The sequence below is a fragment of the Mus musculus genome, chromosome 2 (assembly GCF_000001635.26).
Source record: "Mus musculus strain C57BL/6J chromosome 2, GRCm38.p6 C57BL/6J".
Taxonomy (NCBI): domain Eukaryota; kingdom Metazoa; phylum Chordata; class Mammalia; order Rodentia; family Muridae; genus Mus; species Mus musculus.
The window spans coordinates 3,487,899-3,512,862 of record NC_000068.7 but is presented as its reverse complement, the minus strand read 5'-3'; the positions used below and the strand labels follow the sequence as shown (position 1 = coordinate 3,512,862).

At 44.0% G+C, this 24,964-nt stretch overlaps 1 protein-coding gene across 4 annotated transcripts; it reads left to right on the top strand.

Annotated features, from left to right (window-relative positions):
• Positions 1 to 48: 48 nt before the first annotated feature.
• Positions 49 to 24,009, top strand: Hspa14 (heat shock protein 14). Of its 4 annotated transcripts, NM_015765.2 has the most exons (14): positions 49 to 229; positions 1,609 to 1,689; positions 1,766 to 1,848; positions 10,078 to 10,126; positions 10,264 to 10,369; positions 11,725 to 11,815; positions 13,552 to 13,656; positions 14,680 to 14,841; positions 16,144 to 16,299; positions 18,263 to 18,365; positions 21,130 to 21,342; positions 21,753 to 21,926; positions 23,095 to 23,165; positions 23,794 to 24,009. In NM_015765.2, the coding sequence occupies exons 1-14, from the start codon at positions 173 to 175 to the stop codon at positions 23,870 to 23,872; spliced, it is 1,530 nt and encodes a 509-aa protein (NP_056580.2). In that variant the 5' UTR covers positions 49 to 172; the 3' UTR covers positions 23,873 to 24,009. The 4 variants fall into 4 exon arrangements, 2 of the variants coding, with proteins under 2 accessions (NP_056580.2, NP_001342326.1); NM_001355397.1 differs by lacking the exon at positions 1,766 to 1,848; NR_149715.1 differs by lacking the exons at positions 10,078 to 10,126; positions 10,264 to 10,369; positions 11,725 to 11,815; ... (6 more) ...; positions 23,095 to 23,165; positions 23,794 to 24,009 and adding exons at positions 3,843 to 4,570; positions 5,114 to 8,334.
• The last annotated feature ends 955 nt before the right edge of the window (positions 24,010 to 24,964 follow it).

Sequence of the window (24,964 nt, the reverse complement as noted above, 5' to 3'; positions counted from 1 at the left end):
GGCGGCATCCTTATGTTGATTGGCTGCGACTTGGGAGGCCGGCGCAGCAGACCGGACGCAGTAGGCGGGCGGGAACGTGAAGTCTCCGCAGTGCCTGATGGGCTTGTTCCGAGGAAGCTAGCTGAAGCTGCTGAAGGGTCCTTCGTTGAGCTGCCGTGGTCTCCGCCGCCTTATGGCGGCGATCGGCGTGCACCTGGGCTGCACATCAGCCTGTGTGGCTGTCTACAAGGTGAGCCTGGGAAGCTGTCTCCGGGTTCCGTGGCGGCCACCCTGTTTTCTGGGCTCCGGGTCATCGGCCCGGGAACCGTGCGTGCAAGCAAGTGGCAATGTTGCGGGTTCTCGGCTCTCCCTCCAAGGCCAAGCACGCTGTGTGGAGGGTGGATACAGAGAGCCGGATCTTGGATACTCCAGGGTATCCTGGACGTCTTGGCTGTTTGAGGAGTTTTAGGGACGAAAAGGCCTCAAGCATGCAGGGTGCACTTAGGAGACCGGGCCATAGGATGCCCAGAAGAGTTCAAAAGACGTCAGGGCTCCAGGATGCCTGGAGTCCTCGGGGCGGGGGACATCGTTCTTGTAAAGACGCCTAGAACAAACCTGGATGTCAGGACCCCCTGGATGCTAGAGAAGTCCTAGTGACAACTGACCGCAGAGTCCCTAAGAGGTCACGGTGACGTCACTGGTTCGGGGTTCCCGGAGGTGGGAGGTATTTGAATTTCTGAGCAACCAGAGCACTGTGTAACTGCCCTCGAGAGAAGGGTTCCTAGTTAAGAACTGACTCTTGCTGTACACACTTGATTCTAGAACTGAGAACTTAACAAGGAACTATAGCTTTTTCCTCCTCAATATCGATGGAGAAGGAACAATGTTAAGGAATTTAACCGATGCTATCTTCGGTTTTAAGTCTCATTCGATTTATCAGGAAAGTCCCAGGGGAGTAGCTACTTCGTTTGTAGGGAAGCAGGTGGAAAAGCTGTATTTGTGGGAGAGTCGTGTAATCATGCTTGCTAGGTATAGAATGTTGTATACATTTGATCCAGCTTACTGCACAGATCTAAACGGGAAAATGCATGGGCTAGAAGAAGCCTTTTATTAAACTATAAGAAACAAATAGTGGCAGTTAAAAGACCAGTTTATGAGGGACAATCTAAGAAAGAGAGACACTGCCAACCTAGTAAGGTTTTGCAAGGTGGAGTAGTCTGAGGACTGAACTCGGGTAGCCTTGTGCTTTTATTGATTGTTACGAAAAAAAGGCCTTTTGGCAAGTCAATTACTGAATACCAGAATGTCTTCTCTGATCTCGTTGTCTGAAGGACCCATTGCCTAAGCAATTATCAACCATTGCAAAAATTCCTGGTTTGCCAAGAATGTCTTGCTACTGAGGTTATGCAATTCCTCAGTTTGAAATTCCCAAAGGAAGAGCAACCCCATAAGTCCCATCACTGATTATTTACAGAAGATGACTTTAAGGCCTGAATGGGTGTCACTCAGGCACCTGAGTGAATGCCAGATACAATGGCATTTCTAAAATTCCATTACAATCTGCAGGTATATTCAATGAGATTGTGCATTCCAGTGTGAGAGAACTAACCCTCTCACATCTTTCCTTAGGATGGCCGGGCCGATGTGGTTGCAAATGATGCAGGGGATAGAGTCACACCAGCCATTGTTGCTTACTCGGAACGTGAACAGGTACGGTCGAGTACTCTCATCGGTGGTTCTTGAAAATAATGCAGAGTCTTGTTGTTAATGTGCAGTTCTTTTTCAGGTGGTTGGACTGGCAGCAAAACAAAGTAGAATAAGACATGTTTCAAGCACAGTAGTGAAAGTGAAACAGATCCTTGGCAGAAGGTATGGCATAAAGTACTTTAAGGTATGGTAGCCAAACATTCAAACCATGCTTGCACATTCTGGGCAGAATGCTAAGGAAACGAGAGACACTCCAGACTGTTTAATGGCGGTTACTTTAGGGAGAGCCCCAGGGGGGTTGTTCAGAAGTTTGCTTCTTGCTGACAGGTCTCATAGTATTAGTGAATGCCAGCACTCACTTCTAGTCATTTATGCCAGTCACAAGTGGTTCTTTGGCCTTTTGCATTCTTGTATCTCCTTGAACTGAGTGAACTAGAATTATTTTGTTGGAATTGGATGATTTCTCTGCATGGTGGTTGAGTTTTGTAAAATCTCTTATCACTGGTCATAATTTCTTCAGCTACTATTGATTTTCCTCCTTGGCCCTTTGTGACACTTTCTGGGAACTAACTTTTCCAGTTGACTCACAAATGTAATCGCTGGAGAAACAGTTTAATTAATATCTTAAGAAGCAGGTCAGTTATCTGTTATGACTTTAATTAGAAGATTCCAGAGGCTTGCTTCCCCAGACTTCCGTCTGTTCGAATCATAGATTATCCTAATAAGTAGGGCCCTTTCATTTCCTCTGGAGTGTGGTGCTTGGCGATGTTTGAGTGTTTTCACATCTATGATGCTATTGAATCCTCTCCATCCCCATAAAAACTGGTTGGCCAGGTATCAGGAGGTCAAGGCACCCGGAATTTGTGACTTTCCCAAATTACAGTGGTGAATTAGATAAGCCTGCAGGTGGGGACTTCTAATCCTTAGCTCCCTCTGCCTTTTCTTCTTCATTTAAGTAGGATGTAAATATTAGGCATTTCTTTGTATTGAATTTAAAACTTGGGGATTGTTAATTAGATTGAATATTTCATTTACATAGGCATGTTTATTTCATGAGCTCTTGACTGCTTACACTAAACTTGATATCACTCTATTAAAGAATGAATTCAGATGTTTTTGTGTGATTATAATCCTATATTCATTAATGTTGGTAGGTGTTATTAAGCGTATTAAAATGTACTGGTAAGCATATTAAAAATAAATTGGCAGCCAGGCGTGGTGGTGCGCGCCTTTAATCCCAGCACTCGGGAGGCAGAGGCAGGTGGATTTCTGAGTTCGAGGCCAGCCTGGTCTACAGAGTGAGTTCCAGGACAGCCAGGGCTACACAGAGAAACCCTGTCTTAAAAAAAACAAAACAAAACAAAAAATTGGCATAAAATGTTTTTGAATTGTAAGTGGGGGTATATGAAAGATCTCAAAGCCAGAGTCATTGAGGAGCCAGGAATTGTTAAGTAACCTTCCCCCTTTGGAGATAATTTTCGTTTCCTGTGAGAGAATGAAGGTGACCAGTATATTATTAGATTCACCGTTTCTGTCAGTGATATTGTCCTACAAGACTATAGTTGAGCATCGCAACCAGAACACTAATGTTGATTCAGTCAAGACAGAGAGCCTTTCTGTAGGATCCTCTCGAAGCCAGTAGTGTTTGGATTTGTTTCCTTTATGCCTCCAGAACTGTCACTTTTCAGATTATGTACTTTGTATCAGCAGACCAGCTTAAGCTTGCTTTTCTGGCCTTGAAGGTTAAATCCTTTTAGTAAGAATGCAGCAGTGAGTCCAATGGGTAACACACAGGCACACCACACTAAATGGATGCAGCCAGTAAAAGGCCAGTGCCATTCAGACAGACCCAAGGCCATGGCTCTGCTAAGACTTCTCTTGAGTTAGCTGCCTCATGGTCGGGTTGTTTCCTTCTTGACCTAACCAGCCATGGTTATCTTGGGTCTCAGCCATGGATGCGCTTAGCCCTTGTAGAAGAGCGAGTCCTTTTGTTATCAAGCCATTAAACCCACAGTCCATCACTTCCTATGGGCGGATGAACTCCCAAAGTCTTGACCATATGCTGCGGAATCTGCACACAGGTAGCACGGCTTCTCTTGCTGCCAGGATGATCCTCACACCTGCCCTGTAACTCTCGTTCCCCTGTGGCCTTCCAGCCAGAAGTGTGGTCCTCAGACCTGCCTTCTCAGCAGAGTGCCCTGGGAGGAAAGAACCAGCAGGCTCCTGGAAACATGCTGAGAACACCCAGAGCTTCCCCACGCCTCGAAAACTGTGCCCTGCTGCCTGGGAGCTTGCTTCAGTAGCCTTCCTTCCCTGCCCACCATGGCAACCACTAATAGCAGTGCGGGCATCCGGTGGTCCAGACAGGAGACACGAACTCTTCTCTCCATCCTAGGTGAGGCAGAGTACATCCAGCGCCTCCAGACTAGGCATCACAATGCAGATATCTATCAGGCGGTGTCTAGGCGAATGCAGCAGGAGGGCTTCTGCCGCACCGAACGCCAGTGCCGCTCCAAGTTTAAAGTTCTGAAGGCATTGTATTTAAAGGCCTACGTTGCCCATGCCACAAGTATGGGGGACCCACCGCACTGCCCATTTTATGATACGTTGGATCATCTTCTTCGAAACCAGATAGTGACTGACCCAGACAACTTAACGGAGGCTGCTGCTTGGGCCAAGCACTGTTATCAGAATTTGGTAGCCTCTGACAAGCCAGGGCAAGAGGGCACCAGCATTCGGGAAATGAAAAGGACACAGACAGCTTGTCATCATCGTATTTTGCAAACAGTTAAGGAATCAAATGAGGATTGTCACCTAAGAATCAGTGACCAGACACAAGAAGCCAGTGACCTTGAGGGCTCCTGGGATGACTCCTTGGGTGCAGGTAACTCCCAAGCATGAGAGGGACTGGGTCTTAGAGTCACTTGGTCCTAGATAGTGTTAAAAGATTGGATAGCGCTCTCTTGAGCATAACTCTCATTTCTGTCTCATTGAGCCCCCTCTCTAAATACAGTACTCCAATTTCTTACCTATGACCCTGGTATATAGTCAAACTCTTCACACGTAAAGACATGGTCTTTCAAAGCATCCTAGTTTGGGCATTATTTGTGCATGCTAGGCAGATGCTACAACCCTGAGTGACTTGTCTGGCTTTGGGCATTATTTGGAATGGGTACTTAGGAATATATGGGGGGAGGGGTTGTGAGTAGGACAGCCACATGAAAAGCGTCTTGGGGAATATACTGCCATTTTTATAACTGGTTAAAGAAGCCAAAATGTCCACATTATAGAATCATTTCCCTTTTATCCCCTTGTGGAAAGAGGCCTTCCCAAGAATTACATATTTTTGTGTCTCAGCTCTGCTGCTGGCTGCAGGCATTCCCTTAGCGGAATGTCCTCTCTGCAACGCTGTGGCTTTGTTTTTCAGGGTGCTCTCAAGGGACCCCCAGCTACAGCAGCTCCCACCACCTTTTCAGAGGTGCAGTTGCCCCCTGTCAGAGCAACCCCATGACCAGACTGGGTGTGTCGAGGGAGTCAAGTCCCTGCACCAGCACCAGCCGCAACCCTCCTGGGGCAGCCTCCACACCACAGCCTCCAGGCTCTTCCTCAAGAGTTGCTTTTCTCTCTGGTGGGGATAGACCTCTGACCAGGGAGCCCTCTCCAAGGTGGGCCAGGCGAAGAAGGCGCTCAGTGGCCAGAACCATTTCATCTGAGTTGGCAGAAAACAGGAGGTTGGCGCGAGAACTCTCCAAGAGAGAGGAAGAGAAGCTGGACAGGTTGATTGCTATTGGTGAGGAGGCCAGTGCCCAGCAAGACACTGCCAATGAGCTGCGCAGGGATGCTGTCATCGCAGTCAGACGCTTGGCCACAGCAGTGGAAGAAGCAACTGGGGCTTTCCAGCAAGGGCTTGAGAAGTTGCTTCAGAGGTTGATTTCAAATACCAAAAGCTAGGAACTGATTGAATGGACACCTTTCCCAAACTGGTACAAGTCTGTTTCTAACAACCACCTTCTGGAACCCTGGCTCCTTTCTGTGTCTTCAGACAAAGGAACAGATGAACTGTTAATACGCAGAAGAGTAGTGAGTTCTTTTTCCTAAGATTCTCCACTAATGGAAAGGCCCTTGAGGAATGAAGAGTGGCCTGGTAGAAACCAGAAGGAATCAAATCCAAGAGCTAGTTTGTTCTAGCTTCCTCACAGTGTGGAGCAATTTTCTTTACCTCTACCACGATCTCATCTGTCAAGGCAGATCAGTAGTCATTCCTGCCCTGCCTACCTCACAGGGTTGTTGTGAGGATCAAGTAGTTTATAGATGTGAAAAGGTTTGAAAGTTTGAAAGCACTGTATAATGTAAGTTATTAATGCATTTGCCCTTGGCTAAGGGGAGCTGGGGTAAGCACATTCGTTTACAACATACACAGGTATAGCAGTGTCCTGTGACCTCATTGCTTGAGTCTTTATCTGTTTAATTTGTTGGCCTCTTAGATAGAGGTCTCAACTTCTTACATCTCTCTGTGGCTCCCTAGTCTAGGCACAATTGCATTTGTGTCTTTGTCTCTTACATTTTCACTGCTGTATCCCTGACCTACCTACTAGCAAACACCCCTTGGTCCAACCAGGTTTCTCTCTTTCATTTTACTAGTTCCTGGTCTCTATAGAGATGAGCTATTTGAGCACTGTGGGAGGTAAATATCTCATATTGATAGATTTTGATGAGGTAAAATAGTGACTTTTATGAAGTAGAAAATGTAAGTAAATTCTTTGCATTTAGTATTATCTGAGGCTCTTTAAATGCATAAATTGTGTGTTTACATTGTGGTTGGCATTTGAACATGGAAATAATTTGGATTAATGCATTTGCATCAATCCATTTCCAATCTACTTGTGGCTGATTGACTTTGTTTCTGTTAGTGGGTGTTTTGTTTGGGCCCTACCATGTAATTGAGGGCAAGCCTAGATCCAGAGGAACTTTTTTCCAAGTGATGTAAACAAGAGTTGGTAGGGTTAGTGCCTGTGATGATAGAGAGCAGCTCCCTTTGCTCTTGAGCCTGGAGAATGCTAGAAGTGGTAAAGACCTCTGCCCAGAGATGGTTCTCTTCAAGCTCACGCCCCGAGCAAGTACACTCCCCTGACCCAGGCACACGTCCTGGAGAGGAGTTGGTGACAGTAAACCACAGCCCTGTGAGGTTGTTGGCCTTCAGTGAACTGGTTCTTAGTGGGTCTTGTAGAACTCTAGAATCACAGGTAAGACTCTGGGGATTTAAATGCCACTCAGAAGCCGGGGAGAAAATGAACAGGTGTTGGGAGAGCTTTGGGATTTTGGAGTAGGGCGGGGGAGTGTCACATTGTAGTCAGGGGCTTAGTGGAAGCTGGACATTTGAATTAGTAAAGAAAAGGACAAAAACAAAAAAATGGTGGGACCTCATGGAACCAGGAGTAGGTGGCAAAGGGCAAGCTGTAGAGTGAGCGCTGACTGCCTGAGCAGTGTGTTGTGGACTTCGCTGGAATCTGGCTAGACCACCCAACTCCAGCCCCGTCCCCGCCACAGCTGTTGGCATTGGGGGCAACACTTACCCTTTTTGTGCCTCGATTTCTTTTATCTCCAAGTTGAGGAATTTCTACTACATTTTTATAGTATCTTTCAGTTCTAGAATTTTAAATAATATGGTAAAGGTAAAAATGAGGTGAGCTATTTATAGTATTTTCAGGCAGTGGCTGTTAATGTACGTTTGAAATACTGTTTATGGCTGTATTTAAAGGCACCCTCTGTAGTGTGGACATTTATCACTGTGCTGGTGAGAGCTCTAAGCCTTGTACTGGATGGACACCCACTGATGCCTTTCTTTCCTTGAAGTGGATATATAAGTGTGTGTTGTCTTTTGTTTGAGGCCATGATGTAGAAAGTACATATCTGTTGTAACCAAATAAAGCTAATGTAGACCATAGTATTCTGGAAACAACAGAAAAGTATTTAACTACCTAGTAAGGATCTAACGGTGGCAGTGTGTGGTTGGGCCTCTACCTGACGTGAGAGACAGGCTGGAGCAGAGATGGAGTTAAAGTTGAGGTATCTTGAAAACCCTGATAGGCAGAGTAAACAAAATAAGGAAATAAATCTCAAGGTCCTGAAGAGTTATTAGGAAAACATGCAAAGTGGTAGAGGAGACAGTGCACGGTGCAGGCCATGTGCAGGAAGGCAGGCTGGAGTCCTGCCTGAACTTTAGCCCTAACCCAGTACCTCCTCCATCAAGTTACCTCCTCCCTTTCACCATTCTGTAACTCAGGTTCTTCCTTAAAATGGGAACTAACGATCGCCCGTCCTACCTACTTCACAGGGGTGTTGTGAGGATCAGTGCACAGATGAACGAATGTTCAGTTAGATTTGTAGACACTGGGGTTTACCAGGAGTGGGGAAGGAGAACCCACAGCACGTGAGCACGGGTGTTGCCAAACCCAGGGCCACTGTAAGAGATACTTGAGGATAAGGTGGGCATGCATTGCTGGGTTGCTGGTAAGAACTTGTGGTGCAATGGGAGACTAGACTCCTCCTGCAGGGCATGGTGTGAACCAGGTGCTGTGCAGACCAGTTGCCCATCTTTGTCATGTAACTTAATCCTGCTGTAGACAAATAAAAGTTTTGACTGGTGTGGAGTTGTGGGTTTGTCTACTTCTTTCTCATGGTAACTGACCCTTTGTCACTTCCGTCCTGCTTCCTCTGTGTCTACCTGTGCTAGTTATGTATGTTATCCCTCCTGTGCCTATGTGTGCATCCTATACCCAGATGAAGAAGCCCTCTCTGCATGACAGCTAAGAAATGAATTTCTAAAATTCAATCAATTCCAGAAAATACCTTTCTTGAAAATAACCCTATGTTATCAGTTAATAACTTACACTCTCTACAGTCAGTAGATATTCCTGGCCAGTTAAATTCTGTTCTGAACACATGAGAATTATGTGGAACTTAGGGCAATGGTACAAATTCCTACGCTGGAGATGTTTTGTCTTTTTTTTTTTTTCTACCCTCCCTTATAATATCTAGGATGAGATCCATATAGTTTGGAAAAAATGAAGGCCAAGAAATTTCATGAAAAAAAACATTTCCTAAACCCTACACTGTAGGTCTGGTTGTTGGCCAATTACACCATTAATTAGCTTTGACGCTTGGGGCAAGCTTCCTACCTCTGGCCTCTACTAATTTGTTCTCAAATTAATTTTTTGGTGATCTAAGAAAGGTAAGATGAACCTGCATGTGATTCCAGAGTTCTAAACCAAATGAGCCTATTCTTAGATGGCAGAGGTCAAGGTTCTCAAATGACTCCTGGCCCTCTGTTGTCCACTATTAATTTTCAGCTCCTATTAAATTTTTAGGACTCTGTAGAGAAAGGCCACAGCTCCTTGGGAGTCTACTAGAAAGGTGCTGACTTGCATTTTAGTCACTGTGAAATTAAGCCAAGGATCAGAGTTCTTTGGGGAACAGAATTAGAGTGGTCATTTACCATGTTAGCAGAAGGCTGCTGAGGTATAGCTGGGGTCCAGTCCTGGCTTTGTCCCTGTTAGCCTGTAAGTGACTCCTGGCACACCCCAGTGTAAGCCCCTCTGTACCTGTGTCTAAAATGATGCACGCCTAGTAATGCAGTCCCACTCGGTATTATAAGGTCTAGATGGGTGGTAAGTTGGAAAATAGTGACAGTTGCATCCATTGGTATTAACATCTTAGTAATATGCCCATTTTTTTTATTTCATACCTTTAGTTATTTGGTATTTTATTTGAGGCATTAGTCTATAATTCTTAGTGTATGTATACCTAGAGTACAGCTTTCTATATACAGTGCTCATACTTTTGCTCAATTTGGTGTTGGGCATTAATTTTAAAAACCAAGCAACAAATGTGAGTTTAGTGTTACAAAATTCCTTTGTATCTCAGTTGGTTGGGTCTTCAGGATTGTAGGTATGAAAATGGAGGGTATAAGATCATTGACTGTGCCGGGCGTGGTGCCGCACGCCTTTAATCCCAGCACTTGGGAGGCAGAGGCAGGTGGATTTCTGAGTTTGAAGCCAGCCTGGTCTACAGAGTGAGTTCCAGGACAGCCAGGGCTACACAGAGAAACCCTGTCTCAAAGAAAAAAAAAAAAAAAAAAAAAAAAAGAATCATTGACTGTGTTCAAATTCAAGGTCTGAACAAGAAAATTAATACTTTCAAATATGATGAGTAAGAATTACAGCTGTTGTAAACCCTCCATTGAATTCAAGCTTCTGAGTTATTGAGCAGCTTAATAATTTTGTTGGCATATTCTTTATCTGTCCAGTGGGGTGAAAAGTACAGACTTCACCTTATGTGTCTACAATATTAATTTTTTAATGCTGAGATATCTTTATATTTCCCCATGAACAGCTCTGCAGATCCACAAGCTCAGAAATACATCTCAGAAAGTAAATGCTTAGTAAGTATGGTTCCTTTACTCTCTCCCCCTTATTCAAAGATTAATTACTAACAGTCATGACATAGAGTGTTAAACTGAGACTCATCTAAAGTTTTATTTAAATTATTCTATATTTGGTATAATTATAATTTTTTTAGGTCATTGAGAAAAATGGGAAGTTGCGGTATGAAATAGATACAGGAGAAGAAACAAAACTTGTTAATCCAGAAGATGTTGCCAGACTGATATTCAGTAAAATGAAAGGTACTGCACAGAAGTTAATAACTTACTTTATTTTGTTTTGCAATTTCTTAAAAATATTTATTATTTATTTACATGTACCTGTGTATGTGTCTGTATCTGTGCATTGCCTGAGGTTAGAAACATCCCCTGAAACTGGAATTAGAAGCAGTTGTGAGCTGCTTGAGGTGGGTGCTGGGAATTGAACTCAGGTCCTCTGGGAAACCAGTGCATGTCCTTAACCACTGAGCCACCTCTCCAACACCTGACTGATAACTTTAAATGATCCCTTAAAAGAGTGGGGACAGCAGTTCCCAGTGCTGAGGAGCTGGAGACAGATGTATGCTTGGGGCCTGCTGGCTGCCCATTTTGGCCTACTTGAGTTACACACACACACACATACACACACACACAAAGATTTGAGGAGAAACAATGAGCGATTCCACGAGTTAGCAGTTAGACTTTGCTTGGGTCTGACCTTAACCTTCCCTGTAAGGACAGGTCATGCCTGAAATGCCTGGGATCAGGGCTATATACAATTTCAGGGTTTTTTTTGTTTGTTTGTTTGTTTGTTTTTTAATTTTATTTATTTATTTATTTATTTATTTATTTATTTATTATATGTAAGTACACTGTAGCTGTCTTCAGACACTCCAGAAGAGAGTATCAGATCTCATTACAGATGGTTGTGAGCCACCATGTGGTTGCTGGGATTTGAACTCAGGATCTTTGGAAGAGCAGTCAGTGCTCTTAACCACTAAGCTATCTTACCAGCCCCCCTCAGTTTTGTTTTAAACTTGGGGATATTTACCTAGAGTCTGCCAGTTAAGAGTCCTAATTCCCAGGTGGTGGCTCATGTGGGAGTTCGAGACCAGCCTGGTCTATACCGTAAGTTCTAGGACAGCCAGGGCTACTCAGAGAAACACTTTTTTTTTTGTTTTTGTTTTTGTTTTGAGACAGGGTTTCTCTGTGTAGCCGTGGCTGTCCTGGAACTCACTCTGTAGACCAGGCTGGCCTTGAACTCAGAACTCTGCCTGCCTCTGCCTCCCGAGGAATCTTGAGAGGCAAGGTAGTCCTTACAAAGGGTCTCGTCTCATAAATGAATTTGGAACTAGTTCTCTGGACCCAGTCTCATGTAGATTTTTGATAGCCCAAAGCTGAAGAGCCAAGCTCTTGGACAGTACCTGGCCCGTGTCCATCATCCATCATGAGACCCACAGGAATCACTGAATAACCCAAGGGCCACAGGAGGGAGTGGAGGGGCGGCAGAACCTGGACCTCTGGTGAGAAAATCTCAGGCTTAGGAAGCTAGGAAGAGCTTTATTGCTTAGCATGTGTCATCACGATACATGTATTTGTGTTTGCTCTTGAATGTACAGAAACAGCGCATTCTGTCCTGGGCTCAGATGCAAATGACGTGGTTGTCACTGTCCCATTTGACTTTGGAGAAAAGCAGAAGTCTGCTCTGGGGTAAGTGTAACTGTCTTAACATGGTTAGTTAAAATACAGATTACACTCAGTAATAGAATATGACGCTATCTTTGGACATAGCTTAGGCAGCACATTATTTCATGGTATTGTAAGTATCTCATGGTAATGTCATTGATGTTGTGTGCCCTCTTGCTGTTATGATGGGAGCTGTTTTACTACCAGGTTATTAAACTGTTGTTCAGGCATCATTTTGCCTGTCTCATGTCGTTGAGGCTTATATGGGAAATACATAAGAATGTTGTTTTTTAAAAAAAAAAATAATTATTGAATGAAATGGGTGCTGTAAAGAAACCAAAATAGCAGCTTCATAGGTAAGAGGGAAGTTTATTCGGAACCATTGAGGTTGTCCCTGGGAAAAGCAGAGGGAAGGAGGGGATTCCCAAGGCTTTAAGGGAAACGTGTGCCTGAGAGGAAGGGACCCCATGAGCCAGCTTTGAAGTGTGTGACAGAGCCTAGAAGCCAGCGTAGACCTTGATGTGCTATTACGGGCTATGTCAATGGAAGAGCCCGAGATAAGGAGCCACTTCTTTTTATTGGGTAGAAGTTATTTTCCTAAGTCCCTGAGCGGATGCTGGCTTTTGTCTAAATGACAGACTTTGGGAAAGGATTTCTGAAACTAGACTATTATTTCAGTTTAACATCGAAACCAAAGAACATAGATTCTGCCCTCACAGGTGTCATGCGATGCGATTCTTAGCTTGCGGGTCCTTACTCTACTCTGTACAGTTCTACCTGTGCTTTGGTAAGCAGAAAACTGCTGTGTGCCCAAAGGAAAGAAATTGAACATTTCCATAATGTTCCAGACATTTTATTACTTCCTAAACTTTATAATCATGGGCGTATATTCGATTTCTTTATTCAGTCAAAAATTACTGATGTTTTTTACCTCATAAGGTCCAGTGTATTCAGGTACAGTGCACAGGGGTGCATGGGTGTGGCTCTGACCTCCCAGAGCTAACTCTAATCCTGACAGTGTGCTCATTGAGTCAGGAGAATGTTCTGAGCAACATGGAGGCCAGGTACTGCTCCTAGACTTTCAGGGCCTAGAGACTGCCCAGAAGAAGTGAACCTTAAAAAAAAAAAAGATCCTTTGGAGAGCTATGTTTTGCATTTCTTTCTGTTTGTGTGTATCTGCACATGTGTGTTGCATATGCATCTGCTGGGACTTGGGAGGCCAGAGGGCCCGACAGGTATCCTCTGTCACTCTACCTTATTTATCTCGTGAGAAAGGCTCTCTCACTGATCCTGGCGCTTACCACTTTCCTGGGCTGTCTGGTTATCAAGGATCCTGCCCTGCCACCTGACTTGATCATGCAAATGCATATGTGCGTGTGACACACCCGGCCCCAGCACTGAAGTTACAGGCACGCACCCCCACACCTTTGTTTTATGTGGGTGCTGGAGATTCAAAGCTAGACCCTCAGGCTTGGGTAGAAGGCCTATTTACTGACTAAACCACCCATAGCTCTAACAGGTTGTTGGGGTTTTTTTCTTACTCAATATAAATGCAAACCATTTTATAGAAAACACTGGCTCTGAACAGTGCATTTTTAGACAGGAAGTCGGTTCTAGTCACTTCCTTTCCACGGGTTCTGCTTTCCCGAGCTGTGTCTTCTGGAGGATCGTTTGCCAGAGCATGAGCCCTTCAGCACAGCTACAAGTGCAGGGCTGGGTATGTTGTGACCCACAATTCACTGAGAGCAAATTGTTTGCAGGGAGGCGGCTGGAGCTGCTGGATTTAACGTGCTGCGGCTGATCCATGAGCCGTCTGCAGCTCTCCTTGCTTATGGGATTGGACAAGACCACCCTACCGGGAAGAGGTAAACCCCAGATCTCCGGCTTTCAGTAGGACTCTGGCAGCCCAGCCACGTGGTGCCAACCTTCACACAGGAAATTCTCGCCTCCCGTCATGCTGAGCAGCGGAGATGGGAAAGCAGGGAAGGAGAGGCTGAGTGTCTCCTGTCATCTCATTTCGTTGTGGAGATTGGCTAATTGTGGAGTACTCCCACCATTGATTTCACTCCCAGTGTTTAGACATGTTGTTTAGAGACAGCTGGTGTTACGTTAACAGAGTTGATGACCACACGTTAGAGAAATTCATTTAGATACAGTGTTAACCTTTCCAAATAGTTAGACCCTGTCCAAATATCTCATGGTCAAAGAAACTAATGTGTATAAATCACTAGGAAATTATTTTGAGGTAAACAGATTAATGTAAAAATATTAGAAATTATGAGTCCTGATATATATTTAAATACATGATGGGGGAGCTGGTTTCTACTGTCCTGGGTTGGATCCATAAGCTATGTTGTATTAACTTATAAAATATTTACAGGATAGCTGTATTTAATTCCTTTCAGATTTATAATAATCATGAAATCCTTGTTTGATTTACTTTGAAAACTTAGTGTTTTCAAACCTAGTCACTCAGAAAAATAGATTCTCCAGTTAACTGACTGAAAGGAGCTTTCATTTAGTTTCAGAAGATTGTAAGTTCAAGGCTTGGTCCAGCACGGGTGACTGGAGACAAGCCGATGACTCATCTGGGCTGTAGACTTTCTTCATTATCATTTAATTTATTTTTTCATGTATATGAGCACTTTTTCTGCATGTACACCTGCATGCCTGAAGATAGCATCTGATCCCATTACAGATAGTTGTGAGCCACACTGCGGTTGCTGGGAATTGAACCCTGGTCCTCTGGAAAAGCAGCCAGTGCTCTTACCTGCTGAGCCACCTCTCCAGCCCTCATAAACAATTCAAACGAATGGCTTCAAAAGTACAGTCTGGCTTTAAGATGATGTGATTCTCAGATGCTTTACCCATTTTTTTCTCTCTTGAAGCAATGTTTTGGTGTTTAAGCTTGGAGGAACGTCCTTATCGCTCAGTGTCATGGAAGTTAACAGTGGGATGTATCGGGTCCTTTCCACAAACACCAGTGACAACATAGGGGGCGCACATTTCACAGACACCTTAGCACAGTACCTGGCTTCGGAGTTCCAGAGGTGAGTATCCAGTCCAGTTTGATCAAGATTTCACTTCAAGGGTTTCTTCCTTGGTTTATTTTGACAATTTAAACTTGTCCTTTTATTTATTTTTTTTCTTTTCCTTTTCTTTGTTTAAGATTTCTGTGGCTGGGGAGGTAGCTCAGCCTCTTATAGAGTGTACTGGCTGGTTTTGTGTCAACTTGACACAAGCTGGAGTTATCACAGAGAAAGGAGCTTCAGTTGAGGAAATGCCTCCATGAGATCCAACTGTGGGGCATTTTCTCAATTAGTGATCAAGGGGGAAGGGCCCCTTGTGGGTGGTGCCATCTCTGGGCTGATAGTCTTTGGGTTCTATAAGAGAGCAGGCTGAGCAAGCCAGGGGAAGCAAGCCAGTAAAGAACATCCCTCCATGGCCTCTGCATCAGCTCCTACTTCCTGACCTGCTTGAGTTCCAGTCCTGACTTCCTTTGGTGATGAACAGCAGTATGGAAGTGTAAGCTGAATAAACCCTTTCCTCCCCAACTTGCTTCTTGGTCATGATGTTTGTACAGGAATAGAAACCCTGACTAAGACATAGAGGAACTGAACTCAGTTCTGACACTTTTAACAGCTGAGCCTTCTCTTTAGTCCCAGTGTATTGAGCTGTTCTGAGACACAGGAAGATGTGTTTCTCTTGTGGAAGCCAGGTGTCTTCATCTGTAAATTATAGTGTCCTCAGAAGTAGAGGCTGTGCCAGCGGTGCGCCTTTTAAGCCAGGCATGGCGGTGACATTTGTAGCCTCAGTACCTGCAAGGCACGGCAGAGGACACTCGGGGACACTCAAGTTGAGGACAGCTTGATTTTTAATTTTTAAAGGGTGATTTCCCACGTGGAATAAAAATGTGCTGCTTTTTATTATAAAGGTATTGCTTAACAAAACAGTTGGTCATTACTTAAAGTAACCCACACTGCAGATGAGAGACTTTAATTTTACACATTTTTGGGGGTGTGAGGAACCACCACGAGCTCAGCAGTGTTAGCACCGAGCTCCCACTGCACACAGTGTGTGTGGTGACCCATCATCTCTGGTCTGATTGGCTTGTCTGCTATAGACTCTCAGACCAAAGACCAGGGTCTCATGGTTACTTAGAAAAGCCATTCAAAGTAGTGTAAAAACACTTTTTCCCTGGAAGGACCCAGGCAATATGGGTAGAAAAGTTTAACAGCATTGAAGCCATGTTGCTACTTCTTGATTATTATTGCCATAATGGTGTTTAGAATTTGGTGACATTACATTGTAAATGCCCTAGGACCTTTAAACTTAAAATGTTCTGTTTTTAGGTTGTTCAAACATGATGTGAGAGGAAATGCCCGAGCCATGATGAAATTGATGAACAGCGCTGAAGTGGCCAAGCATTCTCTGTCAACCTTGGGAAGTGCCAACTGCTTTGTAGATTCCTTGTATGAAGGTCAAGACTTTGATTGCAATGTGTCCAGGTAAAACTGATCCCCAGAAGTTTAGCTGCTCCGCGGTGGTTCTCCAGTGAACAGCTTTCCTTTCTTTCCTTGGTTGTCTGTGGTGAGGGAACGTCCCTGTCTTCAGATTTGGAGCTCATTTTTTAAGACTCAATAGCTGCTGCAGTTTGATTCCAAAGTTCTTACTATGTAGTTTTTACTCTTCACTCAAGATTGATAGCTGTCTGCGCTTGCTGGTCTGGCTAGGCTGGCTGGCCAGGGAGTCAAAGCTATCAGCGGTCCCCCCTTACCTTCCCAGTGCTGGCACTGCAGGCACATGCCGCCGTGCCCAGTTTGTTATATGGGTGCTGGGGACTCACCCTAACCAGGCAAGTGCACTTGCCCACTGAGCCATCTCTTCAACCCTTTGTTTTGCATTTTGAGACAGGGTCTCATGTAGCCCAGGCTAGCCTTAAACTCACAGTAGTGGAGGATGGCCTTCTGTATTTACTTCCCCAGTCCTGGGACTGCAGGCATGCGCCACAGTGCCACTTTGTGCAGTAGGAGAACCCAGGACTGCATACGTGCTAACCAAGCCCTCAACCAACTGAGCTATGTCTCTAACCAATATTTTATGTTTTAACAATCTTTATGACATTTAACAAACAGACTTAAAATAAAATTGTATTTAATAGTCTTGTCTTTTAAATGACCCGACAGGGCTTACAAGTGATTGTATCTTTACCCCTAAACCCAAGGGCCAATAATTAGTTGTTTCCCCGCCTCTCCCGTTGAACATTTACTAGCAACAACTCGTTAGCCTGTTGCAATTTCCCCAAATCTGACAACACAGCACTTTGAAGCATAGTCAGTCACCTGCTCTCATAGATTCTCTTGCCTGGTTTTGGGCACCTTCTCCTTGATCTTTTTTCATAAAACAGCCTCTTTCCTTCCCTTGGCTATTCTGAAAATCCTGCTCCATGATGCTTAAATTAAAGTCATGTTGGATGAAGGAAAACATTACAGATACTTCCCAAGGAGCCTCTGTGGCTAGTGGCTAGCTCTTTAGTGTAGCCCAAAGGACAGGAGATGTATGGAAGTGCATGGAAGTCTCTTCAAAGGTTGAGAAGCTTCATGTTGTTTCTATTTCTAGGATGCCTTAGTGCTGGGTCTGTTCACACACTGGGTGTTTGCTTATTCATATCTGTGTAAAAGGAATTTATCAACATTTTCAACCATAAAGTATTTAGTAGCCGGGCAGTGGTGGCGCACGCCTTTAATCCCAGCACTTGGGAGGCAGAGACAGGCGGATTTCTGAGTTCAAGGCCAGCCTGGTCTACAAAGTGAGTTCCAGGACAGCCAAGACTATACAGAGAAACCCTGTCTTGAAAAACCAAAAAAAAAAAAAAAAGTATTTAGTATTTGTAGGTAAGAAAATTTAAAATCACTCTCACTTGCATTTAAGAAATCAAGTGAGGGTCAGCAAGGTGTCTCAGCGGGTAAAGGTGCTTATCTACCTCTGTGTGTGTACGCACCATGTGGACTCGGACAAACAAACAGTAAATAGTACACGAGCATATGAGAAGCCAACCGGCACTCTTGGCAGTTGCAGAACTTGCTATGAGTTTAATGGGGATTTCTGAGTTTTTCTTGTAACTTTAAAAAGACTGAGTGAAATGAGCCAGTCCAGCTTTCGTGGATAGATGTGTGTCAATGCTCCATGTCAGTATGCAGCCTTCTTAGTGCAGGCTCCATGTTGCTGTGACGGGATCTCAGGTGTAAAGGCTTGTAACTGGGAATGCCTGTGAAAGCTTGCACACGAGAGCGGAGCGGCCCATCAGTCATGCTAGTGGATTTACTGTCGGGCATGCTGTAGAGTTGCATATAAAGTGTCTGATAACATGCAAACCAGTTCTTGAGGGATCAGTTAGTCGTCCAAGAAGCCAGACTGCACTCAGTGTTTGCTCTGCCCTCTTCTCCATCCCGTGTTCATGCCTGCCTGCAGAGCAAGATTTGAGCTGCTCTGTTCTCCGCTTTTTAACAAATGTACAGAAGCAATCCGGGAGCTCTTGCGCCAGACTGGATTCACAGCAGATGATATCAACAAGGTAAGGCTTCATCTCTCCCCTATTTCTTTTAGGAAAAATTTCAGATTTAAAACTTAGGGAATAATGGTGTAGGAAAATATTTATGTTTTAGAACTTTTGTTAATGTTTAATGATCTGGTGAACTCATGTGTATGTGTATATTCTGTTTCTTCACACACACACACACACACACACTCACACACACTCACACAAATAAGAACCTGACTAGTTCCCTCCCAGTGTTTATCTACATGTGAGGCAGACACATACTGAAGTATGTCCTGTGCAGCAGCACGTGTGCTTGCTGGCCAGTGACCACCAGCTCTGAGGTAGGTCCTGTCATCTGCCCCAGCTTGATAAGAGAGACACTCAAGTGCAGAGATGAAGTAATTTCTAGAAGATCTTGAAATTAGTGAGGTGTAGAAGCAGGATTTGGGAGATAACCTATAGGAACATAGGCAACTCAGGGCAGCTGCATCGTGGGAAAACCCTCACCAGCAGAGATGACATCTGCTCTCCAGCATCTGCCTCCTGGAACTCCCTGTGCACTTACAGGCAACCCTACCACATTGCCTGCTGTCCCCAAGCCAAGTGTTACTCTTCTGTAACCTAGGGGCAGGCCTCGTGGGAGCTTCAAAAGTTTCCTCAGCTCCCTCAAGTTCTGGTGTCCCTCTGGGGCACTGTTTGAGTTCAGTGGAAACAAATAGCTGTACCATGACGGCTTTCTTGTGTGCATCTTACTTTCTCTCTTAGAAGATGGAGGCAATACTTAACTGTAGAGGTAAATGGTGTAGCTGATTCTGAGGGCTCCTGTCACCCAGGGAACATTCGGAAACATACTGTGGGTGATCAGTTAGTGTCGGTTCCCTTTGGGGCACTGGCATTTAACAGTCACTGCAGTATAACTCTGAATTGTTTGAATTGATGTATTCTTAAGCCTTAGACTGTTGCTGTGGATATAGGCTTTTAAGAATTTAGAAAGCCATACCTGCCTTTCGTCCGCTGCCCTTGCTGTAGCAGGTTCCGGGCCGCGTGACTAGCAGACTGTGGCTGGAGCTCTGCTGCCATGGCAGCTCCTCTGGCTTCACAGTCACAGGATGTAGGTTAAAGGAACTGCCATGAGCAGTTCTGGCCCCGTGGACTCCTGAAAGAGGATGGGCATTTGAGGACGTCTGCTACCTCTAATGCTTCAGTTTCTATGTAGTATGACAGTGTATACAGCTAGGGTCCTAGACAGGCCTGACGTGAGGCCACTCCTCTTACAGAGAAGGCGATGGACGATTAGGCTTTATAGGCATGGAAACGTTGAATCCCCACAGAAGCCCTACATGGTAGGTACTGTCTACACTTGCAGATGTTTTATTTTATAAAACCCTGACACTACAGTAGTAAGAACAGGTACTTAGCACCATGGCTAGGGTGGTGTGTGCCGTGAAGTGAAACCTAGTTTCTCGGGAGCTGACTGTCTACTCTCAGCATTCAACGTGCCACTGGGTACTTTTCATCTGAAAATGAAGCATTAAAAGCCAAAATTTTCCAGGGATTTATTTTTGGGTGGGTGGGGGGGCCCGCAGGGGAACTTACTAATAATTTTTTGTTGAATTATGTTAGCTTACAGTTTACTAATATAGCTTTTTGTTGAATATGAGTTTTTTTTTAATTCTACATTTTTGTACTGTATTTATTAGAATCAAAAATTTTAGGAAAAATTTTCTTTTTTTTTAATTAGGTATTTTCTTCATTTACATTTCCAGTGCTATCCCAAAAGTCCCCCATACCCTCCCCCGCCCCAACTCCCCTACCCACCCACTCCCACTTCTTGGCCCTGGCGTTCCCCTGTACTGAGGCATATAAAGTTTGCACGACCAGTGGGCCTCTCTTTCCAGTGATGGCCAACTAGGCCATCTTCTGATACATATGCAGCTAGAGACAAGAGCTCTGGGGGGGGGGGGGGGCGGGTTACTGGTTAGTCCATATTGTTGTTCCACCTATAGGGTTGCAGACCCCTTTAGCTCCTTGGGTGCTCTCTCTGGCTCCTCCACTGGCAAACCCACACTAAAAATCAAACACAACTGGTCTTTTTACCCCCCCCCCTGCAGACTGCTGTGGTCCCTGTCTCGTTCCACAAACTCAAGAGCACCCGTGTTCTAACTGGGCTTCAGGGACGTTGAATTTGGAGAAGCCTTCATTAAAAGATTACATAAGCAGCCGACACCAATCTCCCTTCCCAGGCTGTGTGTGTTCAGCACTCTGCATAGCCAGAGACTGGGATGATGGTTGGATGGGTCAGAGAAATCCGAGGGCTTTACAGAGTAGTTTGATATGAAGTTCTTCAGAGATGAGATTTACTCAGATTGCAGACCAAGAGCTTAACATTTCATACAAACATAAACATCTTTTCTTCTCAAGGCCCTTGCTAGTTTTCCATAGTAGAGGCAAAAAAAAAAAAAAAAAAAAAAAAAAAAAAAAAAAAAACCAAAAATCTATGGTGTTGTTTTCTTATGAAGAGATTAACGATACTGGTTATAAAAATGATGTAATGTATATACACATTTCTTTAAAAGTGTTGGAATAATACAGAATATTAATTACTTCTGTTCAATTGACTATATGATTAAACTGTACCATATTAGTCATAAGCCCGGTATCTATTGCTGTGCTATATTTATTATGTGATTCCATATCTGTTGAGAGAAAAAGCTGAGAAGCCCACTGTATATTGTAACGTTATGTCAGACATGGTCTCGTGTGGTAGGGATGGCTCATCCTATCCTGCATGTTCTAGGTTGTGCTGTGTGGTGGATCTTCCAGAATCCCAAAGCTGCAGCAGCTGATTAAAGATCTCTTCCCAGCCGTGGACCTCCTCAACTCTATCCCTCCAGATGAGGTCATCCCTATTGGTGCAGCCATAGAAGCCGGGATTCTTGTTGGGAAAGAGAGCACGTCAGGAGATGACTCTGTCATGATAGAGTGTTCAGCCAAGGATATTTTAGTTAAGGTGTGTTTAGTTTTCCATGCATTTACATAAATTTACTACAATTGCTGTAAGTTTCATTCATATTGTAACATGTAATGAGCCCTGTAACAAGTACAGGAAGAACTAGTAATTATGTCTATGGGTTCTTTATGTTGTGTCACTTAATATCTATGGAACATGTTGATTTCCTATGAAAATACAATTTTAAACACCAGCTTCTAGCATATGCAGAGAGAACTGTGTGTCAGTATGTAGTTAAACACAGGGAGGTGGGACTGGGGGTTGTACCTGTTTTTTCTCTCTGCCACTTTCCAGAGTGTCAGCGAGGACTATGTATTTCCATTACAGCAGGAGTAACGGGCTGTTTTCAGTTGAAAAGATTAACACCCCCCCCCCCCCCCCCGTGCCCTTCTTGCTTTGCTGACTCTTAGGGAGTGGATGAGTCAGGTGCCGACAGATTCACAGTACTGTTTCCCTCTGGGACCCCGCTGCCAGCCCGAAGACAGCACACACTGCAGGCCCCCGGGAGGGTGTCTTCCGTTTGCCTTGAACTCTATGAGTCTGAGGGGAAGAACTCTGCTAAAGAGGAGGCCAAGTTTGCACAGGTAAATATATAAAACTGGACATTACAGCTTTGTCTCAGGCAAATATTTCACTTTTCCTCCTGAAGTCCATTCAGTTAACATCTCCATTAACACAAAATACATGTACTCTGGTAATTCTTAACACTAAGTTGCTTCTACTTACTCGTGTTTTGAAAGTGAGAAGAAATAATTGCTGAAACAATAAGAATGAAACCATTTTGTGTTCACACTGCTTCTCTGTGCTCTGGGCTCATCTTAGTAATTTGACAACTGGAAGGAGAAAAGATTTTTCGGTTTGGTAAATACCAGATGCTGTATGAGGTAATGTTCAAACAGAACTGCCTGCCTCAAGTTGTCCTCTGACCTTTACACACCTATCTCGCCTGTGCATGTGTGCACACAAAATAACAAGAAAGAAGAATTTTGTGAAAAGAAAATTGCAGGCTGGGCAGTAGTGGGTGGCGCATGCCTTTAATCCCAGCACTCAGGAGGCAGAGGCAGGCCGATCTCAGGGAGTTTGAGGACAGCCAGGGCTACATGCAGAAACCCTGCCTTGGAAAAAGAAAGAAAAAGAAAATCACAGAAGATACATGGAACCAAGCTGGGAAGAGAATATTTCTTTGCGCCCGTCTGTTCACACACCCTTTCCAAGTGAGTCACAGGACGGGGACTTGTAAAATCATTAAACTTGATCTTGGCAGAGTCCAAGACACAAAGCCAAACTTCTAACTGGGTGTATTGGAACATCTATCTTTCAGAACTAAGAAATTACAGACTTTCATAATACCTCTTGCTGACAAATGTTACCCAAAAACTCTGTATATTTCTTTGAAATGGATAGCAGTCCGAGTATACACGGAGAGTGTGCTGTGGGTAATCCATGTTACCATGGTAATGACTTAGCATCAAAATCGTCCATGTTTTTGAGGGCAGTGCTTCTCAGCAACAATCATGTTAATTGGATATGACATAAAAGAGGGACAGATGCTTTAATTGTCTTATATCCTCCTTCCAAAGGAGATAGAAGCCTCTTAAGGCTTAACTCCTTAATTTCTGAATTCTCCCTAAATGGTAAGATAGTTTGAAAGCTGCCCTAGTTTAAAAGGTTTGTTTTGGTTAGAGCCTTGATCCTTTACAATAAAAAGTGCTGAATTACCTTTGTTTGTTTGTTTTGTTTTTGCACCAACAGGTTGTACTCCAGGACTTAGATAAAAAAGAAAATGGATTGCGTGATATATTAGCTGTTCTTACTATGAAAAGGTACAAAATGAAGTGTTTCCAATATTATGAAGACTCTCTGAAGCTCGGTCCTTTTGGAGCTTGGCTAAATTATCATTCTAGGCAAATCCTTTGTTAGATGCTGCAGTTGTTTTCCTAGTGAGAGTTTCTATTTTTGAGAAAAGTGTGTATTGAATAATTAGCAGCCTTGTGGGTCTCCTGTTGTCCCTTTTCGTCTCTGTGGGAAACTCCAAGGAATTTGTTCCTAGTTAAAATCAGCTGGCGCCGTTTGTTTCCTAGCAAGGCCATCTTGTCATTGTTTATTTCAAGGAAAAGTTCCTCATTGACTTTATTGTCTGTAAACCATATTTAGAAAGAATTTAGAGTGGGCTGGCCATAGCCTGGCTTTGAAGTTGGCATGACCTGTCTTGAGCTTTGTAAAGTCTTAAAACGTTTATCGTCTTGGATTTCCAGGGAATATAGCTATGATCTCAGAGGTCTAGAAGTAAATCTAAGAGCCTCCTAGAAAAAGGCACATGTCAAATTTAAAGACACTGAACTTGTGTTTAATTTATCTTAATAAACTTCTTTTGAAAATTTCCAAGCCCTCCTCAGGGACTTGGTGTTTGTAGGAACGAGCTTATGAAACATGGTTTTTTGTCTGTCTTAGGGATGGATCTTTACAGGTGACGTGCACAGACCAAGACACCGGCAAGTGTGAGGCCATTACTGTTGAGGTTGCATCCTGACTCTTCAGATAAACCAAGATGGTTTTTAGAACTATAATATCAACATAATTTGGTTTTGTGTATAAGTGTTGTTTATAATAAACTGCTTTTTCAATGAAGGTATAAGCTATGTTTCTATTAAAATACAATTTATTACTAAGTACTGGAGTCTTTGTTTTCTTTTTCATATAAGACTAACCATAATTAATGGAAAATAGGGATGCTCTTTAAAGTGTAATGTTGGGAGCCGCCCCCACATTCGCCGTTACAAGATGGCGCTGACATCCTGTGTTCTAAGTGGTAAACAAATAATCTGCGCATGTGCCAAGGGTATCTTATGACTACTTGTGCTCTGCCTTCCCCGTGACGTCAACTCGGCCGATGGGCTGCAGCCAATCAAGGAGTGACACGTCCGAGGCGAAGGAGAATGCTCCTTAAGAGGGACGGGGTTTTCGTTCTCTCTCTCTCTTGCTTTTTCGCTCTCTTGCTTCTCTCTCTTGCTTCTTGCTCTCTTTTCCTGAAGATGTAAGAATAAAGCTTTGCCGCAGAAGATTCTGGTCTGTGGTATTCTTCCTGGCCGGTCGTGAGAACGCGTCGAATAACAATTGGTGCCGAATTCCGGGACGAGAAAATCCGGGACGAGAAAAAACTCCGGACTGGCGCAGGAGGGATACTTCATTCCAGAACCAGAACTGCGAATCAAGGTTATAAGGTTCCCGTAACACAGACTGTTGAGAAGGATTCAACTGCCGAATTCAGAACTCATCAGCTGGGGAACGACGGTGATAAAGGTTCCCGTAAAGCAGACTGTTGAGAAGGATTCAACTGCCGAATTCAGAACTCATCAGCTGGGGAACGGAAGTGAGAAATGGCTTTACCAGGTATGTTTGGCCTTGAACTTTTTCTAGTGTTAGGAGCCCTTTTGTTCCTTTTCACATGTTATATAGTGCTTAAGGCAGGGCTGAAAATTCTAGAGGAAATTCAGGACAGTCTATCAGAAGTAAAGCGGGAAGAAAGAGTAGGAACAAAGAGGAAGTATGGTACACAAAATAAGTATACAGGCCTTTCCAAGGGTCTTGAACCCGAGGAAAAGTTAAGGTTAGGTAGGAATAC

Bases quoted from the DNA above. Each gene is read 5' to 3' on its own strand.
- Hspa14 (NM_015765.2), top strand. From the start codon at position 173: ATGGCGGCGATCGGCGTGCACCTGGGCTGCACATCAGCCTGTGTGGCT. The intron at 1,690-1,765 runs GTACGGTCGAGT...GTTCTTTTTCAG, and splicing joins CTTACTCGGAACGTGAACAG to GTGGTTGGACTGGCAGCAAA. The intron at 23,166-23,793 runs GTACAAAATGAA...TGTCTGTCTTAG, and splicing joins GCTGTTCTTACTATGAAAAG to GGATGGATCTTTACAGGTGA.